Here is a 20,652-nt window from a genome sequence, read left to right on the forward strand (position 1 = left end):
GTGTAGTTGATTTTTTCAATGTTTTGTAGATATAACCATAAAGTCATTCCAGCGAAAAGCAACCATCATTTTTATGAGAGAGATGTGCTATCAATTGATTTTACGAAAACATTTACCTAATAGTGAATGTTGACATGTATTAAATGTGCCCTTATGATAGTTAGCGAGTGTTCAAAGTATGAATGCAATTATAGCTATGATACTTTAGGAGTAAAATGGACCAACACACAAAACATAAACAAATGTTCAATTATATTAGTATAAAAGGGGCCATAATTGTGTCAAAATTCCAGTCAGAGTAACATAACTTTGCCTGCACACTCTCCTTATTATAGTTAGTAATTGTTGCAAGTATAAAAGCAATGGGTTTGATACTTTAGGAATAAAGTGAAGCTAAACACAAAACTTAACCAAATTTTCAATTTTTTAAGTGAAAAAAGGGCCATAATTCTTACCAAATGATTGATACAGTTGTCTGCTCTTGTTTATAGATAAGGGTCATGCTGGTAAAGAAGTATGCAAAACATGAAAGCAATATGTCAAGGGATATAGAAAATATTTGAGGTGGTACGCAAACTTAAACATAGATTTAACAAAAATATGCATATTTTAAGTGAAACAAGAGGGCCATGATGGCCCTGAATCGCTCACCTGAATAACCTTGCCACATCAACTTAAATTTTATCAGCCCATATACAATCCCAAGCCAGATGTCATTAATTAATACATTCTGACAAAATTTCATTAAGACGTGATGAAAACTATGACCTCTTTAATCTACACAAGGTTTTACTAGCATTGGCCTGGTGATCTAATTTTTGACCTCAGATGACCCATATACAATGAGGCTCCCACTGGCCCATAAATTGCTATAGCCAATATTTTAGCCAAATGTAATATTTTGTAGCCAAATTTTAGAAACTGTAGCCAAAGTTTTAGCAAAGCATTAGGAACCACCTGTTGTAAGTCTAGGCTAAGGGGTGTAAAAGAAGAAACTACAAAACAAAGCTTTAATATGTTTATTACTATAATCACCATGTGTGCATAACAAAAATAAACAGTTTACAACAAACCATTTATAGAAGTACATACATCATAACTCAAGCACATGTTCATAAAATAAGCATATGATAAATTTACATAACATGAGCACATGATATCCTGAACATACATTTTAGCAGAAGGCCATAATCCACATCATGTGTGCATAACAAAAAAACAACAACAGTACAACAAAACATTTATAGATATACACACATCATAACTCAAGCACATGTTCATAAAATAAGCACATGATAAATTTACATTACATGAGCACATGATATCCTGAACATTCATTTTAGCAGAAGGCCATAATCCACCTCAACTTCAATCCAGCCCAAATCTTGAAAGCACGTTTGAAATCAAACTTTTCCATGGGTGGGCTGTCTATGGACGAAATCAACAAGTTCTCAAAGTTTTCAATTTTAATAGAATTTCTGAGAGATGTTGAATGTCAATTCCCTTTCTACCAAGCAAATTAACTACATTCTCATATATGCTTTCTGTATTTGCTCTTTGAAGTTCAGCCATTCCAAACTCATCAGTTACCAAAAGTCTAACATAGGTCACTAAATTTTGCTTCACTGAAATGTCTGTACTCTCATCAATCACGATACTGTACTTGCATGATGTCTGTATCTTCTGGAGAAGATCACTCCTCAGAACGTCTGACATACAGTTTTGAAATTCCGACACACTGGAGCTGTGTTCATATGACGTGTGACTTTCAACTCGGTCATTGAGCTGGGTTGCACCCTGAAAATATATTAATACAAATTTGCACCCGGAAAATATAATTTATGAGTTCAAGTATATTTTGCTCAATATTTGTAGCAAACTTTAACAAAATCAAATTTTATCAATCAATTAAAAACAAATCAAATTTGTTTTAAAGATTTTTTTTTACCTGCAAGACACACTATCTGTTCAGGTCTGGAACCAGCGATGATGCGAGAGTATGTTGTGCAGCAAAGTACATATTAGTCATAGCCGACACTACAGCCGCTTTACTTTTGGATATTGCTGCAGCCTGCGCATTTGTCATTGATGTTTTCAGACTTCAAGCTTGTGAGGCCTTTTTGTGATCTGAGATAAACAACATTAAATATGCTAAATTTCAAAACAAAAAACTTGAATTCCGAAAGCCAAACATCTTTGAATGATCTATTAACAGATTTGATTTTTTAGACCGTGTCATTAGATTCGTCAGAGTCCAAAGGACGCTTATTGCCTATGGTCCCCATAATGGCAGTCGCAATTTCCGACAATTTCGCCGACTTATGGGATTGTTTACCCTCGGGACTTCGGTTATAAACCATTGCCCGAGCACACTGCTTAACATAGAACTCTGCATAAAAAAGCCGAAAACGGCTATAAAATGGACAGCCCGATTTTACTGGGCTGTACCATTAATACAAAAAGAAAACTTTGCAGTGTTGGTGCGGTGCTTTAATAAAAATCTAGTAGTTTAAAAATTAGCTTTACACTGGCTGAGCCTAACGCTGTTAAAAAGCTGCGTTTTTATTCTTTGATATACTTTTAAAACGATGGCGATGATTGGCCGAAATTTCTTATTAAGAATTACAAGTAGGTCAATCCGTTTATAAATAGAATTTTTCCACGGCGGACGACCTTAGCGTTGCACTTTTACAGAAAGTTAACAATAATAGTTTCTATACAGAAAATATAAATGAAAGAAAAGGATGAATAAATCCAAAAAAACTTGGCCTTGTTTTATAGTTATAAATTACTTTGTTTATGTTACGTTATGTTATGTTACTGTACTGTGACCTATATTGTCTACACAAGGTTTTTACAAGGTTTTTCTATTATTTGACCTAGTGACCTAGTTTTTGACCCCAGATGACCCAAATACAATCCCAACCCAGATTTTATCAAGATATACATTCTGACCAAATTTCATAAAGATTGGATAAAAACTGTGACCTCTATTGTCTACACAAGGTTTTTCTATTATTTGACCTAGTGACCTAGTTTTTAAGCCCAGATGACCCAAATACAATCCCAACCCAGATTTCATCAAGATAAACATTCTGACTAAAATTCATAAAGATTGGATGAAAACTGTGACCTCTACTGTCTACACAAACAAATTGTTGACGGACACACGCACGCACACACGCACAACGGACGCTGGACATCACACAGTCACATAAGCTCATCTTGTCACTTCGTGACAAGTGAGCTAAAAAGGGCAATAATTCTTACAAAAAGCTTGATACAGTTGTCTGCTCTTGTTTTTAGATTGGGGTCATGTTGGTAAAGAAGTATGCAAAATATAAAAACAATATGACAAGGTACATAGAAAATATTTGAGGTGGTACGCAAACTTTAACATAGATTTATCAATAATATGCAAATTTTAAGTGGAAAAAGGACCATTATTCTTACAAAATGATTGATACAGTTGTCTGCTCTTGTTTATAGGTTGGGGTCATGTTGGTAAAGAAGTATTCAAAATATAAAAGCAATATGTCAAGGGATATAGAAAATATTTGAGGTGGTACGCAAACTTTAACATTGGCCAACGGGAACGCCGACGCCGGGGTGAGTAAGATAGCTCCACTATATATATATATATATATATAAATATATAGTCGAGCTAAAAAGCACATCATTATTCCTCGTTTTGAACAAAATAGAATTGTCTTTGCTAAAGAGATTACATGAAAAATATTACTTCCAAGCACTTAGAACTTTCATTTTCATTAAAAAAAACTATGTGTCATTATGCTAATAATGATTCTTGTCCCAATATATTTTATTAGAAATGTTCCCAAATTATGTCAGCTTAAGGACATTGAACCAAACTTGATTCATGAAATGTGTTATGCTAATCTGCTCACTACTTGTTAAAATATCATAAAAAAACATTTCAAAACTGTCGCCAGTATGCTTGGCACCTGTACTAAATCAATTTTTTTTAATAAATGGGAAAACGAAAAAAGATGTATGTTTTTTCTTAAGTATATAATTAGATTCAATAAATTAATGTACAGCTCTTAAATATGCGATTCACAAAACATTCCACATACATCTCATGGTTTGACTGAACATAATGGAAACATTTGATATAACAACACATAAAATAAACATCATACCAAGTTTGCATCTAAATCGATTTATGATAAGGCACAAAGAACATAATTGTGAACTGTAAATCAAGGCTGTTTTATTCTTTACATTCTTGGTCATACATGTAATGTTATTTTTGCAGCAGAAGCTTATAACGTACCATTCAAATAAGCCCTCGTAAGTAAGAAACCACTTAATAGCCAGTTTCAAATAAGCCCTTGTGAGTTTTCACTTAGTAGCCAGTTTCAAATAAGCCCTCGTTCGTGAGTAACCACCAAGTAGCCAGTTCAAATAAGCCCTTGTGAGTTACCACTTAGTAGCCAGTTTCAAATAAGCCCTCGTAAGTGAGTTTCTACTTAGTACCCAGTTTCGATGCTTTAAACTTGAATCGATGCAGCAGGTTTAAAAATCGTTACTAACTTACAAGTGTTTATTGAAACGGTCTCCAGTAAAAGACACCAGAATTTGTAATAACTATTAAACTGAACCAAAATCAAAAGATGATTCCATACCAAAACAGCTTTTGTCTAATAAAGTTATTTTGGTTGATTCAACAAAGTAGCACAATAATAAGTACATAATGCTCAATTGATTTCACATTGCACAATAAATATTTGTTATTAATACTAACAGTCTTCACATTTTCATTCATTTGCAACTAAAACAGATCCGTCTAATTTTACTACGAGTACAATAAGTTCTGATAATATAAACGATAAATGTTTTTCCACAATAATAAAAATATTAATAATAGATGTACATTGTCACTTAAGAACATGGACACCCCATCTAAATGCCACTTAACACAAAAAATAGAAAATATTTGTGACAGATATACAATGGCACAGTTGATTACACGCATACATATATGCATTGTATTAAGCTACTAAAGATTTTCAAAAAAATACACTTAATATGGTATTTCAATAAAGCTGCTATAAGTATAAGTTAGTTCATTATTATTCGCGCTGATGTCATCTGTGTCTAGAGGGTTCTTGTATTCTTGCATGCTTCTTTGGTGATGCCTGCGCCACGGGCTGGCGCTTCATGATGGAATGATGAAATATTGCGTTTGTTAATGCCACACATGGGGCGAATAGCTTCAATGGATAATGACTGCAAGAAATTGTGGGTTATATTTTAGAGTTACTGAATGAATTATATTTATAACTGCTTTTATTGTAATTATGTTTTTATATAAAAATACTATAAATCGACTACCTGTGGAATCATAAGGTTCCTGTCCGAAATCATAAATGATTCACTAATTTATAAAAAGTAAGCTTATTATGCAACATGCAGAACACATTTATGAGTTTTAATGAACATATAGAATTCATCACAACTGCTATAAGAATGTTAATGCACAATAAAAATTCACATTTATATACTTAAAATAAATCATAATATACTGTCACCAGATATGGTGATAATAAGTGATTATTTCAAATGTAAAAACCTGTTTTTCAGGCAATTATCTGAATCACTTTGTGTAGTTATTTAAAGGATACTCTGTACAAGTTAACTATATCAAGTAACCGCTGAGTCAGTAGGCACGATACTTGTCTTGTTATTACATAGGCATAATAAGTCTCTATGATAAAGGGTGTTGTGCTTACTGAAGTGTCTCAGATATGAAAAAGATACTTGCAATCACTAAGGATGAAGTGTTTCAGCTATGATAACCTTAATTCTACTCACTAAGGATGAAGCAGAGCTCCAGATAAGATGCGTATCTGCGTATTTACGCATTGAAAAATTAAAAAAACGTATTAAAAATCGGCCCAGTACGTAACATTACGCAATACAATCTTGGTACGTATTTTTATTGATTATAGTTTGTAACCCGTTTAAGCAATAAACCGGTTGAGTGTTAAGTGTGCGTAAACCGTTGAACCAAAAGTAAGTCAATCAAAAGAACCTTGTAATCAAAATGGCGGACCATTGTGTTCTAGGTTCAAAAAAGGGATGTTTCTAGCGAACAGCGGCTCCTGCAGGAAGTAACTGTATATTACAATACGCCAATAGAGATAAATCTTGTGATGCTTCTAGAATTGTTAAAATTGTAGAATTGTTAAATTAATAAAGCGATCTCATTGTTGAATAATTTTAATTGCAAAATGATGTTTGTGTATTTTATGAATACTATACATGCATGCAAGAAAGACCCAATCAAAACAGAGATACAACACATGTAAGATGAATATTTTAAAGAAAGACTGTTCATATCATCATTTAAATTTTATTATGTTTGCATTTATTAATAACAAATAATAATATTTCTAGATTAAACACGCAATGAACTATGTCAGTTTTCTATGGAAATGGAAAATACCCCTCAATATTCTTAAAGGGGCCTTTTCACAGATTTTGGCATTTTTAAACTTATTCATTAAATGCTTTATATTGATAATTGTAAACATTGGATCGTAAAAGCTCCAGTAAAAAATCAAGAATAAAATTAAAAAAAGGAAGAGAACATTGCCCGGAGCAGGTTTCGAACCAGTGACCCCTGGAGTCCTGCCAGAGTCCTCAAGTAAAAACGCTTTAGCCTACTGAGCTATTCCGCCGAGTACACATAGTTGAGGTATTTTATACCTTATATAAGAAATCTTCGTAGTTTCACAAAATTTAACGACAAAAACAGAACTCTCCAAATTATTCAATCGTTTCGCGTTGCAACGCTTTATAATTTTTAGGTTTTAAAATCGTCAAAAGATGCATATAATGGCTATATTAGACCATGGTAAATGTTCAGTATTACTGTTTCCTCACAAATATCATAACTAAAACGAAAATTTGCGAACCTGAAACAACTTTTTTCAATTTTGTCAATTTACCAAAGCGTGAAAAGATCCCTTTAAATACCCTATGGCTGAAACAAAGAAGTAAAATACCCTTTTAAATAACAACAATATCAATGGTAAATACCCTTTAGACTAAATCCTTATCTGGAGCTCTGGGATGAAGTATCTCAGATATTATTAAAGATAATGAAACGCACTTGGGATGAAGTGTTTCAGCTATGATAAAGTTAATTGTACTTACAATTAATGGAATGAATTTTCTCAGCAACTACAATGTACTTACTTTGGATGAAGTGTCAAAGCCTCATTGGCGCTAATTATGAACACTGGAAACAGTATGGAGAACACACAGCCACTGAAAATGCAACATGTAGTTAGTTGTGCACAAATTAAGCCTGAAAATTAAGATAACTACAAGAAGATGATGCCATGCCGCAAACTAATTTTTATCATGTTACCAATTTTTATATATTTTTATATCTTTTAGCAATAGTGACCTTCACCCTGACCTGATTGACCCAAAAAATCCAATACCAAGCTAAGCCTGCTAAACATAGCTAGTATGCTAGATAAACCTACTTTAAGCACAATATCTCACAGAAAAGTCAAGTCATTTAGTGATGTTTTTTTCTATTTTTGGTAAAAGTGAATTTTACCTCCACCTAATTCTGCATATATTCTACCTTAACACACAATTTCTGCAAAATATCTACCAGATTTGAGGAAATTGTTTCTTATTTTCATATCAGTAGCCTTGACCGGACTGACTTGAATTGCAATCCTATGCTAAATCAGCTGGTAATCTACCTACAAACAAGAGCTGTCTCCATAGGAAGACATACGCACCCGAAAACCGCTTTTTCTAAAACTAAACGCAGATTTCGAAACCTTGTCCATATACACAAGCATACCAAATAGGAAGGTTACATCTGAAGCGACATAGAAGTTATGAGTATTTTTTGAAACCTAAACGCAAAAGTGTGACGGACAGAAGGAAATGAGATCACTATATGCCCACCTTCGGGGGCATAAAAAGTTTTCGTGATAAATATCCCCATCAAAATTGAAATTATTATAAAGAAACTACACATTTTATTAACAATGACCTTGACCAAACTAGCCCCAAAGGCTGTGTCTACATGCAGGCAGACTACATATATGGTTGATCTATGAAAACACATGTAATTTATTAACAAACACTAACCTTAATTTAAATTGTCAATTTACAAAAGCCACATCAGTCCGAGTTAAGGTCAATGGTCAGACACCCAATATAATAACAACATGAACATACAATTTTACTTAATTGAATATCTGCTATAAATATATTTCAGCACCAAAACTAAGATATTAACTATATAATTATATTATCAACATAATTAATCAAAATATTTGTTGACGAACCAATCATACAGAGATTTCAACAAGACATAAAGACTAACTACCCTGTTAGTTGCGGCCAATTTCCAGGGAGTTTAATCTGTAAGCCTCACATTTACACAATCATCACATGGCCATTTAAGAAGACATCAATCAATACTATGATACTGCAAAAATGCAATAACAGGTATAAATGAGGTTGATAGATGGCATATAATTATAACAAATGTAAAGTATTAACACCCCACCCCATTGCAGCCATGTTTTTCAACCAACCAAAACCACTTTCAAATTCATCAAAGATATAATTGGGACACACGTTCTGAACAAGTTTTATGAAGATTAGACAATAGCAAGATATGTGTTTGTCAGAAACACTATGTCCCCTTCTGCGCCGCTTTGAAGCTATATATTTGACCTTTGACCTTGAAGGACGACCTTGACCTTTCACCACTCAAAATGTGCAGCTCCATGAGATACACATGCATGCCAAATATGAAGTAGCTATTATTAATATTGCAAAAGTTATGGCAAAATGTTAAAGTTGGAGCAAACAAACACACAAACCAACCAACAGACCGGGCAAAAACATGGTGGGGGACATAAAAATGGCCTCTAGATTGTTAACAAGGTAAATGTTGATGACGGATGACGCTAGATGCACGACGGACAAAAGGCGATCACAATAGCTCACCATGAGAACTATGTGCTCAGGTGAGTTAAAATGTTACCATCCTTATCTAGTAACTGTAGGAGAAACTCTATTTACATTCTTGCTGGTGACTATTTTTATAGTAATATGCTATCTGAATGCGTGACTTAGAAGCAAACAAAACAAAAAATACAACGTAAACGCTGCCCATTTATATTAATTTTGAAGGAACATGTTATGTCCTTGATAAGATTGTTTGCGTGGTCAATATGAGTTCAGTTATAGACATTTTAAAAATATGCTTCATTGGACAACCAAAATGTATCTTTTTCCATTTATTCTTAGTTTGCAAGCAGTCTGCTACAGCTATAACGCTGGAATTGAATTAAAACATCAATCTGCATATGTTCCATAATGCCTATGGTAATCATTCAAATACTGCATTCGTATTTTATTAACATTATATCAATATAAGGAAAACTGCCCTGCCCCCTGGTGGAACCATTTTTGAACTCAGCTGAGACATCATTAGAACAAATGTTCTGACCAAGTTTCATGAAGATCAGACTACATATATGACTGCTAAGAGTTTTAACAAGCCTTTTTTAAATTTGACCTAGTGACCTAGTTTTTGACCTTAGGTGACCCAGTTTTGAACTAATTTAAGATATCATATGAGCAGAACTTCTGACCAAGTTTTGTGAAGATTGAAAATAAATGTGGCCTGAACAGTGTTAAATGCTAACGACAGACAACATATGATAGACAAAGGGCTATCACAAAAGCTCAACATGAGTACTTGGCGCTCAGGTGAGCTGAAAAAAGCTTCCTAGGGCTAATCGTTGTATTCATCTTACCTGACAACCAGAGAGGAGGGAAGCGCAGTCAGCACAGCCATGGGCAACCCAAACCCAAAATAATATGGCCAGCCCTTCTCAATATGATCAAGTCTCTGGTGTAACTCCCAGCCTGAACGGTACAAAGTCATGAGTATAAGGGTTACAACTATGCTCCAATACAATGAAATACATTGCATTTTTTAACAACACCAGGCTTTGTTTTGCATTTATCAAGTCACTTGTGGTTCCTGAGATATTGTACAACAAACAGTGATGCCAAATATGCTTTCAAAAATACAGTTGAACACCATTTCTGGTATATTAAAGTATTTGGTATTTTATATAAGATAGTTTAAAAAAGCAATGTATTCTATTGTATACATGTACTCACCCATGTTGACCCACTTGTACTCAAAGGAGTAGAGAGAGTACAGGAGACTCATGTGCAACACACTGATCAGCTGAGACACAGTGGGCAAGGGCAGAAAACTTGCAAGGGTTCCCTGTACACACAAACAACCTCTAGCAAACGTACGTCAATTAAATCGAACAATAATAAATAGATATAATTGTAAATTAAAGCAAACATTAAAGAACATCCTGCTTCTTGAAGGGGTATATCTTTCTGACAGAGCATATACGCTTGTAATCTTCTAGAAAATGGGACAATTGCAGGAAAAAAGGCTATATAACATTGTGATTCAACAATACTGCATTATGATGATCTACATTAAAATAAACATAAAAGAACATTATTGGCATAACAAAAAGAGCATCATTCATATTAAATCAGATATTTGGATTCTTTTTAATTATATGATACCTAGCTAATATTAGGATATCTGGAGATCAGAATATTTGTTACCATCACTACTTTCTCTGAATATCAATAAATAATTCCATTTTGGACACCAACAGAGCTTTCTGTTCCCTTCAGAGTGACTTCAACGAGGATGCACTCACCTGTAACAAGAAGAACGTCTGGAGCAGGAGACTAAACAACATGTCGGCTATGAACATGCTGATGTTGGGCAGCTGGGGCCTGCCCCTAGACTTCCTGTAGGCACAGTCAGCTATATCCTGAAAACAGAAAGCAGGTGGATCTTGCTAACGTTGAAAATTACATAGAGAATAATCGGTTAGTGTTGATTAAAGATCAGGTTTATCATGCGAAGCTTAGAAGGCGAGTGCTTTTCCGTTTTTGTGCCGAGCATTATAAACCTGATCTATAATCAACACTAATCTATTATTCTATTTATCCCACTTTTTAATCAGTAAACCTTTTTATTTAAACAAAATTAGTTTAACTGGATAATTTTGCTAGATTTATGACGTCATTTTGTCAAAAAAATTACATCATTTTGTGCCGTGGTTTATAGCAGAAATGTTATCAACAGGGTCTTAATCAACCGAATTTGCTGTAAAAAATCAAAGCTAGATATGACGTTCAAGGTGAGCTGTAGATGTATGTGCACAAAGTAGTCTGAGGGAACTAGCCTATAATTCTTTATTTACTTGCAGTTTTGTTTTTTGTCAAATTTTGTGCAAAAGTTTTGGCAACATTCCACTCTCAAAAAGTATACATTTTTGGCAAATGGCTGGCTAAAATTCTCAATTGATAATTTCCAAAAAATAAATATATATACTACAAGATCTGTGTTTGAGAAACACAATGCCCCCTACACACTTTAAAGCCGCAAAAAAGCTATTTTAGAGAAAAAAATGTTAAGTCCAAGGACCTTCACTTCGTAAAAAATCTATGGACAAGAACGAAAGTCAACATTAGTCTGTTAGTCATGTAGGTAGACTCATACACAAACATGCGGCAAGTATCTGAAAGCGTTTTGAAAAATATAAACCAGAACGAAACTTCAAGTTGATCTGTAAGTCATGCAGGTAGACTCACACACCAAAAATCAGGTACTAAGTAAATATCTGAAAGCAGGAAAACTGTTTTTTTCTAAAGAAAATTAGTAAGTCAAACGAAGCTTTGCAAAATAATGGACTGCAATAGAACTCGAACTTAATCTTAAAGTCATGCAGGTAAACTCACATATCAAATCTCATGTAAATATAGGCCAGACGGACAGTCTGTTATTTATATGCCACCCTTCCGGGGGCAAAAACATTTAAAATAGACTTCAACATGAAGTTTATTTCCCTATCCAGATTTACAAGTTGAAACTAAGTAGATATAATACTAAAAGCATGTTAGCTCTCAATTTTAAAGTACTTGTAGGCAAAAAAACAACAACACAACAATACCAATATCCCAATTAATTTACATTCAAAGCATTTATATTATTTTGTTCATGTTGTATTTTTAAGGATGAAATAAGGAACACAAGAAGAATTGAGAAATGAGGGCCAGGTGTGACTTCCATACTAACAGCAAACCAAAAGCAGTTGACAATCTTGCTTAGTACAAACAAGGGCAGGATCCAGAGGGCACTGAATGTCCAGGTCAACATTGGGCCCATCCAGGACCAAACTGGCCCCGTCTCAGACCCTGAAATATATGCAAATCAAATAGGGGCCTAAGGAGGCGGACATGTTCATGTCAGAATGGGGCCATCCAAGACCACATTGGCCCTGACTAAGACCCTGAAATATACATATGCACATAGGGATAATAGGGAGCAGACGAGTCATACATGTTCTGTTAACATTTTTTTTATGTTTCATGTGATCCACTGTAACATATTATCAATTATTTATTGAACAACGAATGTCACTAAGTGTAATGAGTGTGTATATTTCGAGGTTTATGAGTTTTTTGCTCCAAGGCTTGAAATCGGAATAATATGGACACCTGCAAACCAGACTTGTCTATTTGTTCTTAAGACTTTTCTACATATTAGATAAATCCTGAATCCAAGCTGCAATGTCACTACCTATATTTTTGCAAATAAATTTTTTATTTGGCTAAGTTGAGCTGTTGGGGAAGCCAGAGTACTTGAACATATTTTTTATGAGGAATTTTGAGAATAATACCTGTGAGGAGGGTAGTCATCCCTTTCAGCATTGGCAGCAGCAGGTAGTTGAAAATCAAGATGCTCAACTGAAAATGTATACCAGTTGATAATCATCATCACAGTAGATAATCTACCAGATGCTTGGTATATGTTTTTCCTAGAACATGTGTCCACATATTCTGAAGCTTTTTATAAACATCTAACAAAGATACTTGTAACTTGCGTCATTTCATTACACTCAAAGCAAGCCTCTCAACTTTAACATATTATTAGAATTAAATGTGTTTATTCTGTGTATATTCATTTAAAGCTCTTAATCATGAGTGTTATTTCAATTGTATTTCTATTTGAGACCCATAACAAAAATGGTAACAATTGTCTATTAATCAATTTGCCAACAGGAAGACTATAACTAAATTAGAATTCTGATGTGCACAATGACCAACTAGCTAATGGGGCTTGTTCACTCATTTTCTTATTTTACAAAAATGTAATAAGATGTTTTTAGAAGCAAGAATATATACTTTGGAAAATTCTAAAAAACATATAAGGCCTATAGCAAAAAAAAAGTTGAATAAAAAATACTGCATTCCCTGTGATGCAAAACCCACAACACCTGGAAGCAAAATATAATAATCCAGGTAATTCAAATACTTTATTAGTAAAAGACATTTTTTCTCAAAGTATCCTTGTGTCTATTTTAACATTATTCAGATTTTACGTGCGATTTCTCTTGTTTGAATGTAATTTAAACATTCTTTTCTGAAACATTTTTTCTTGTTATTTTGCCAAACTGAGAACCAGAGGTTGGCCTAAGGTCAAGTTTAAGGAATAAATCACTTCCCTCTTCACTGGCATATATGGAAAAGTAAGCAGAAAAAAGGAGAAGCAATGTTTTTGGTTATATATTAATCATCTTGTAATTAGTTGCATTATTTTAACCATTTGAAATCACTGAATACATAATTGTAAATTAAGAATCCTGCTATTTAATTTTATTTTATATTTTCATGGTCAAGTAAAAAAAACAACAGCCAAATAGACAATTTACTAAAAGCCTTCAGGTGTGCATGAAAGTGCGTAAAAATTTTACATCCGAAAAATGCATTTTTGAAACCTAAACGCAGATTTCGAACCTAAACTTGGACCCTTAGTTCAAGGTCAAGGTCAAAGGCAAAGAGGTCAAAATTTGTGTGCATATGAAAAGGCCTTGTGTGCATATGAAAATATGAAGGTTACATCAGAAGCAATGTAGAAGTTAATGCATTTTTCAAAACCTAAACACAAAAGTGTGACGGCCAGATGGACGGACAGACAGACAGACAGATGGACAGTGCAATAACTATGTGCCTTTCTTCGGGGCATAATAATATATGTTAATTTTTTTTTTTTTTGGGGGGGGGGATAATTTCATAAATTAATAATTAATAAAAAAATCTAAACAAAATAAGTTACTACCTTACCTCATATTTCCAGTTGAAACAACAATAAAATCAGTTTGATTTCATAAACAAGTTTTTGACAATCACAACTGTGTTATGGCATGACACAACAGTGTTACAGAATAATGTCAATAAAACCAATCCCTAAAAAATATGCAAGCCTTTATCCACACATGTCAATGGTGTTGGTCAACATCAAAGGCCTTAGACGTGAATGCTGAGTTTGGGCCAGTTTTTTAGAAAGTGACAGCTGTAAGCTTGTTACCTGATCAACAGGTGGCAGTTTCAAAAGGATTTCTCGTAACTCTTGAAGTAAAGCGACATTAGCGGACTTTCTTCTAAATTCTCAACCAAGACGCCCTCTCAGCCAACCCCTGCGAACAAGTCTTTTTTAATGCCCAGATACTTACCCAGAAAACTCCACCATTCCAAGCACAGCACTGGATGATTCTGTGCATCACTTTTGGTTCACTTTAAAAAACACAGTTGAGCTTGAACATTTACAAATGGAGAAGGAGATGGTAACTTAAAACACAACTGGTATGAGTTTTAAATAAATTTTATCAAAAAAATACAATTTAGTTAATTGATATATAATTAATACACGACTTGTAATAGTCTAATCGCCACATAAATGGCTACATCACTTGTAAATGATTATGTTTTCTTAAGACTTACAACATGTATATTCATCACAACAGATACTACAAGATACAACTTGCCTGGACTTCTTTTCCTCATGATGAACTTTTTTTTGCTTCAACTCCCGCCGTTGTGCTAATATAGTTTTTTGTTCCACAGGCTCTGTGACCTTAGTTTCCTCCTCTTTGTCAAGGTGGAAGATCTTGAAGGACCCCATGACTGCATCACGGAAGCCAAGTGCAATCTCCCAGCAAATATTCTGAAAGCTGTCTGTCATTTTGGTGGTCCAGTTTAAATAATCTTCATTCTGGAAACAGAAAAAACACACGCATGTCTTCCCCAAAAGCATCCTTCATACAGTTACTGCTGAAAAAAGTGTATACAGATAATAAAAATAAAAGCAACATTAAAAGTACATGACGATGAATAAGATGGATTGACGTTTTGACAAATGCCAGCATTCTGACAAGTACATCTGATCAGAATTTAAATCTAAACATTTTGAAGATTTTGTTTCCATCTTACAGTTAAAATAGACTAATACATATATTTCATAACAGGTAAATGCAGGGTTGGCGCCGCAGCATTTGGCACCCTATGGGAACCTGTTGCACGGCGCCCCCTTTTGGCATTAGCTGCCTCCCTCCATTTTTACCCCCTCCCTCCAAATGCTACAATCCCTCCAAAAAGCTTCAAAATGGTCCATTTGTTACAAACAATAACAAAATAAAATGTTAGAAAAACAAACAATTTTAAGCGTATATATAACAAAATAAGTTAGTGACTTCAACCCTTGAAATGCTGATGTTGGCAAACCAGACAATTTTCAAAGCTCTCTGCTGCATCAATTTTCAACCAATTTGCAAAACCCTGGCATCAAACAACGTAGAATACTTCATACTAAAGGAACAAATTGAAGCCTGGTCAAACAAGTACACCATAAAGTATTCATCCAACAGCAAACTTGCAAAAACATTTACTAGAATCAAATGACTATCACAAGAGCAGATTCCAAGCATGCATAATTTGGTTTGACAGTCATTCACACTGTAATTATCCCCACGCTTTTTGAAAAAAAGGTGGGGATATTGTGGTGATCTCCGCCGTCCGTCCGTCTGTCCGTCCGTCTGTCCGTCCGTCCTGGCCACTATCTCCTCCTACACTAAAAGCACTAGAACCTTGAAATTTACACACATGGTAGCTATGAGCATATGTGCGACCCTGCACTATTTGGAATTTTGATCTGACCCCTGGGTCAAAAGTTATAGGGGTTGGGGTGGGGCCGCGTCAGAAATTATCACTCATTTTTTTAGGTTATTTTACATTTACTTCTTTATTTCTACACCGATTCACTTCAAATTGATACTGGACCTCACCTATGACAATACGGTCAATCTCAACCATGCATGGCCCCATTCCCAACCCTGGGGCGCCCCGCCCACATAGGCCACACCCACCAAAAATTTCCATTTACTATAATTTTTTCATTTCTACACGGATTCACTTCAAATTGATACTGAACTTTTGTTATGACATTAGGGTCAATCTCAACTATGCATGGCCCCAATCCCAACCCTGGGGCGCCCGCCCACATAGGCCACACCCACCAAAAAATTCCATTTACTATAATTTTTTCATTTCTACACGGATTCACTTCAAATTGATACTGAACTTCTCTTATGACATTAGGGTCAATCTCAACTATGCATGTTCCCATAACCAACCCTGGGGCCCCGCCCACATAGACCACACCCACCCAAAATTGCCTTTACTATAATTTCTTCATTTCTACACCGATTCACTTCAAATTGATATTGAACTTCTCTTATGACAATACAGTCAATCTCAACTATGCATGGCCCCATTACCAACCCTGGGGCGCCCCGCCCACATAGACCACACCCACCCAAAATTGCCTTTTACTATAATTTCTTCATTTCTACACCGATTCACTTCAAATTGATACTGAACCTCTCTTATGACAATACGGTCAATCTCAACTATGCATGGCCCCATTACCAACCCTGGGGCGCCCTGCCCACATATGTCACACCCACCCAAAATTGCCTTTTACTATAACTTCTTCATTTCTACACCAATTCACTTCTAATTGATGATGAACTTCTCTTATGACAATACGGTCAATCTCAGCTATGCATGGCCCCATTACCAACCCTGGGGCACACCTAGGTCAAACATTCGGCGTGGGGATATGCGTCGGCCTCTGCCGCGCCATTTCTAGTTTTTTCTTCTTCCAAGTAATGTACAAATCTCACTCATGAGCATACTCGTACATTTTTTATTTACAAGGTGATTGTGAGAGTGCAGTCAAAAAAATAAAACATTTAATATCTTTGATATGTACAGTCAGGAAAGCTGAATGTTTGAATTGGAGGCTGGCCAGTCATTCCCTGAATGACTCTGGGGTCTGTAGAACTGTGATGTGCTTTGATAGCTGGTTCCACAATCTAGCCCCAGAGATGAACAAGAAGTGACGGTAGGTGTCCGTCTGCAGTATGGTATCCAGTAACAGAACGCTGCACCATCCATGTCTTCTAGTCAATGTCCTTGTGTAGGTGTGGTGGATCGCCGGAGAGGATCGGTGGCTGGAATGTCGAGAAGACCATAGGTGATCTGATACAGGAGTTTTGAGTGCTGGCAGTGGAGTTCTAGGGTAGGTAGCCAAAGGTCTGCGATCATCTGGCTAGTGCTGCTTGTGGTCCTGTAATTGCCTGTGATAAATCGCGCTTTCACAACTCATGAATCAAAATAAAACTAATTTAACACTTACTAACATCAATATTCCTCCAAATCCAATATGTTGCGAGAATTAGTTTTCTAAGTATTGAACGGGCTGTTTTAACACTAGGTTACATTATGCTAGATGCAACCACTGAGGATACAAAATGATTTAGAATAATGTAACCCAGTTTGAAAACAGCATCACTCCACTACAAAATTATTTAATCCATTTACTAATAAAGGGCAGCAATTTTTTTCATTTATATTTTTTTATGTAACTCATACTGCAACACTGCTGCCCCATCAGCGATTTTTTTGGTCCAATGGGAAAAGTACCCGTATCGGTCCAATTGGGAAAAATTGAGTAGTGAAAACCCTCAAATCGGGAAAAATCGAGTCGTGAAACCCTCAAATTGGGAAATTTGTATATTTGATTTTATGCTCCCAAATACTTAAAAATGGATAACTAAGTGTTTTCAAGCTGTCAATATTATATTTACCTAGGTTCAAACCATAGAGCTTCACAGGGAAACTAACAAAATGTTGCATTTTCCAAAAAAAAAAAAAAAAAAAAGATACAAAAAAATTTATCTTTTTTTTTTTACCTTAAATTGGGATTTTTTTGGCCAGCAATTGGGAAATTAGTAGTTTTTTCGTAATTGGGAAAGTGCCGTTCACCGGTACTTTATAAAGAAGGAAAAAAATCGATGCCCATATATTTGGTGCCCTAGTAGGTAGCAGAAATAATTCGCGTTCAGAATAAATCTGACCGCTGAAACTCTGGTCTGTAAAAACCATAACGAAAAATGAATACAATGCTATTATATCAATATGCTTAAAATTGCAAAATAACATAACCAACTCATAAAGTTTTAGTTAAGAAGTCCATTTTTACCTCAAATAGCGTCGAATTGAAGTTAAAAGGCATAATTTGTTTCAGTTAAACTTCTGCTTAAACCACAATACAATCAGTGACCTCTCGTCATGTTATGAAATATTTAAATATCAACCAATCAGAAGAAGGCATTACAGTGTAATAGGCTGTGTTATCGATTAAAATCTACCTGCGGTATACAGCGGGCACAGCGATTGGAATGGAAAATGTGAGTAGTGTGTTGATTTAAATTGGTCAGGCGTGCTAAATTGAAAGATTCATTACATAATTCTTACGGAACATTATTGAGAAATGAATTATCTACACAGGTATGTAAATATTATTGCAATCCGTTGATATTAACTGTCTGATATCGGGGCTTGAATGTTGCGCACCAAATTCCTTGCGCATCAATATAGACAAAGAAGGAAAACTTTCGCTATTAAAAAGATAGAGTGGACTATTGACGCAAAGAGTCTGCCACAGCAAAAATCATCAAAAGACTCTATGGCGGCAATTTATATTGACTACCTAGTAGGCTGCCTTATTTGCTTAGTGGTTAAACCAGGCCTGGGTACTTGTCTGACATTGTTTAGATTTTTTCAAATGGCTTTTATAAAAAATACCTTCAATAATTCTTGTTGATGAACTTTGCACTAAAAATGGTTTAAACACAACAAAAAATTATATTTTGAGTTAATGTGTGTACTGAAAGAGATATTTTGGCAAAGTCTAATGAGATTATTTTTGAGATTAGAAAATCTTTGAAAGATGTACATGGCAACTAAGTCACAGTAAGTGCAGGTCATGTTGACTAATGGATATGGTGTCCACCTAGCAACCTGGTCATGGGTTCGATCCACAGTTTGGGAGCATTTGTCATATCTCCCCAAGACACCAAGCAAATAGCTTAAAACTAACTACTTCAGTTTACAGAAATGTATTTACACATCAATAAAAGCTTTGTACACAAGTTAATAAAGTTTTCATCCGTGAATAGATGAATTAAACCAGAATCAACCCCCCAGCACTGTTTACCAAATATCACAGAACTTCTGTCAGAAGAGGAACGTCACAAACTCAAGGCTGCTGGGAATCAACACTAAGTGTGAACCCATATTGTGCACATTACATTATACCCCTTACCAAACAATGAATTTAGTTTTCATTAGAAGTTTCATACACACATCTTCAATGAACATACAAACCTACTTTTTCAAATTTTAATTTTACTTACACTGTTAAGTATTTTACGTTTTGTATTTTTTGTACTTTCGTTTACATCTTTACAGGGAACCAGTTTACAACGGAAACCAGTCGATCGCAGTTAATCGGTTAAATAAATGTTATGTTATACTAATTCCAATAGAGTCCCATTATAAAACTGCAAACTTTTAAACCTTTTTTCCTTTTCTGGTGTCAGTTTAAAGACATACCGCGGTATCTGTCAATGCTCACCTTAAAAAAAAATAATTACAATATAAAAGAATAATTCTTGCAACGTTTAAAAACAAATTTTCAATTAATGCAGCCACCGTTAGAAAACAGTGTTTCGATTGCCTTATTTAACAAAAATGAACAATAAAACAGACACGCCTACCCAAATGTTCAACTTTTAAGTAAGCCTTCAATCAGAGCCATCAAAACTATCCAGACACACATGGTATATTAGAAATAACTACATAAGGCATGTCTCAGATTGTTAAATGGCTTTATTCAATAAGGGAAAAGGCACTTATAAGACATTGGGACAACTTTCGAACTGATCGATACATAATGATTAAGTGGACTGTACCTATAAACACGCGCAATTTTTGAAACACACTCATCTCACCTCGCCGACCGGACTCAATCCCTGCTCTATTATGAAACACACTATATCAACCACCATTTGTATTGTGCTGCCAACATTGTTACCTCGGTGCCATGTTTCTGATGCCGCACTATTATATTAAACTTATTAGTGTACACGTAATGTGTTGTTTATATCATAAAATAATACTCAATTAAGTTGAAGTTTGTAAAATTCACATACACAGTGTATCAATTACAAAACATGTTATCAAAACGGAAATATTCGAGCAACTGTGATCGAAACATCACATAATATATCAATCATCGTGACCATTTGAGCTCGGAGGATGGTCTAATATTCAGAGGTA

The 20,652-nt window shown here is 34.8% G+C and overlaps 1 protein-coding gene and 1 long non-coding RNA gene across 4 annotated transcripts; both read right to left on the bottom strand.

Moving 5' to 3' along the window:
- Nucleotides 1-1,005: 1,005 nt before the first annotated feature.
- Nucleotides 1,006-3,710, bottom strand: LOC127860542 (uncharacterized). Its single transcript, XR_008039838.1, has 2 exons — nt 1,949-3,710; nt 1,006-1,797 (listed from the first exon to the last, which is right to left on the bottom strand). It is a non-coding gene; the product is annotated as an uncharacterized LOC127860542 (long non-coding RNA).
- A 305-nt stretch (nt 3,711-4,015) lies between these two features.
- On the bottom strand, nt 4,016-19,817 carry LOC127860570 (etoposide-induced protein 2.4 homolog). 3 transcript variants are annotated; one of them, XM_052398696.1, is made up of 11 exons: nt 19,728-19,807; nt 17,240-17,480; nt 14,955-15,181; nt 14,643-14,703; nt 12,810-12,876; nt 12,206-12,324; nt 10,779-10,895; nt 10,207-10,318; nt 9,834-9,945; nt 7,228-7,299; nt 4,016-5,253 (listed from the first exon to the last, which is right to left on the bottom strand). In XM_052398696.1, exons 3-11 carry the CDS (start codon nt 15,149-15,151, stop codon nt 5,112-5,114), a joined length of 999 nt encoding a protein of 332 aa, XP_052254656.1. In that variant the 5' UTR covers nt 15,152-15,181; nt 17,240-17,480; nt 19,728-19,807; the 3' UTR covers nt 4,016-5,111. The 3 variants fall into 3 exon arrangements, with proteins under 3 accessions (XP_052254656.1, XP_052254657.1, XP_052254658.1); XM_052398697.1 differs by lacking the exon at nt 17,240-17,480 and having other exon boundaries at nt 19,728-19,817; XM_052398698.1 differs by lacking the exon at nt 17,240-17,480 and having other exon boundaries at nt 19,703-19,772.
- Nucleotides 19,818-20,652: the final 835 nt, after the last annotated feature.

This window comes from Dreissena polymorpha, chromosome 15 (assembly GCF_020536995.1).
Source record: "Dreissena polymorpha isolate Duluth1 chromosome 15, UMN_Dpol_1.0, whole genome shotgun sequence".
Lineage (NCBI taxonomy): Eukaryota > Metazoa > Mollusca > Bivalvia > Myida > Dreissenidae > Dreissena > Dreissena polymorpha.

Bases quoted from the DNA above. Each gene is read 5' to 3' on its own strand.
- LOC127860570 (XM_052398697.1), bottom strand. From the start codon at position 15,151: ATGACAGACAGCTTTCAGAATATTTGCTGGGAGATTGCACTTGGCTTC. The intron at 14,704-14,954 runs GCAAGTTGTATC...TGTTTTTTAAAG, and splicing joins CATGAGGAAAAGAAGTCCAG to TGAACCAAAAGTGATGCACA. The intron at 5,254-7,227 runs GTAAGTACATTG...AATTTCTTGCAG, and splicing joins GCTTTGACACTTCATCCAAA to TCATTATCCATTGAAGCTAT.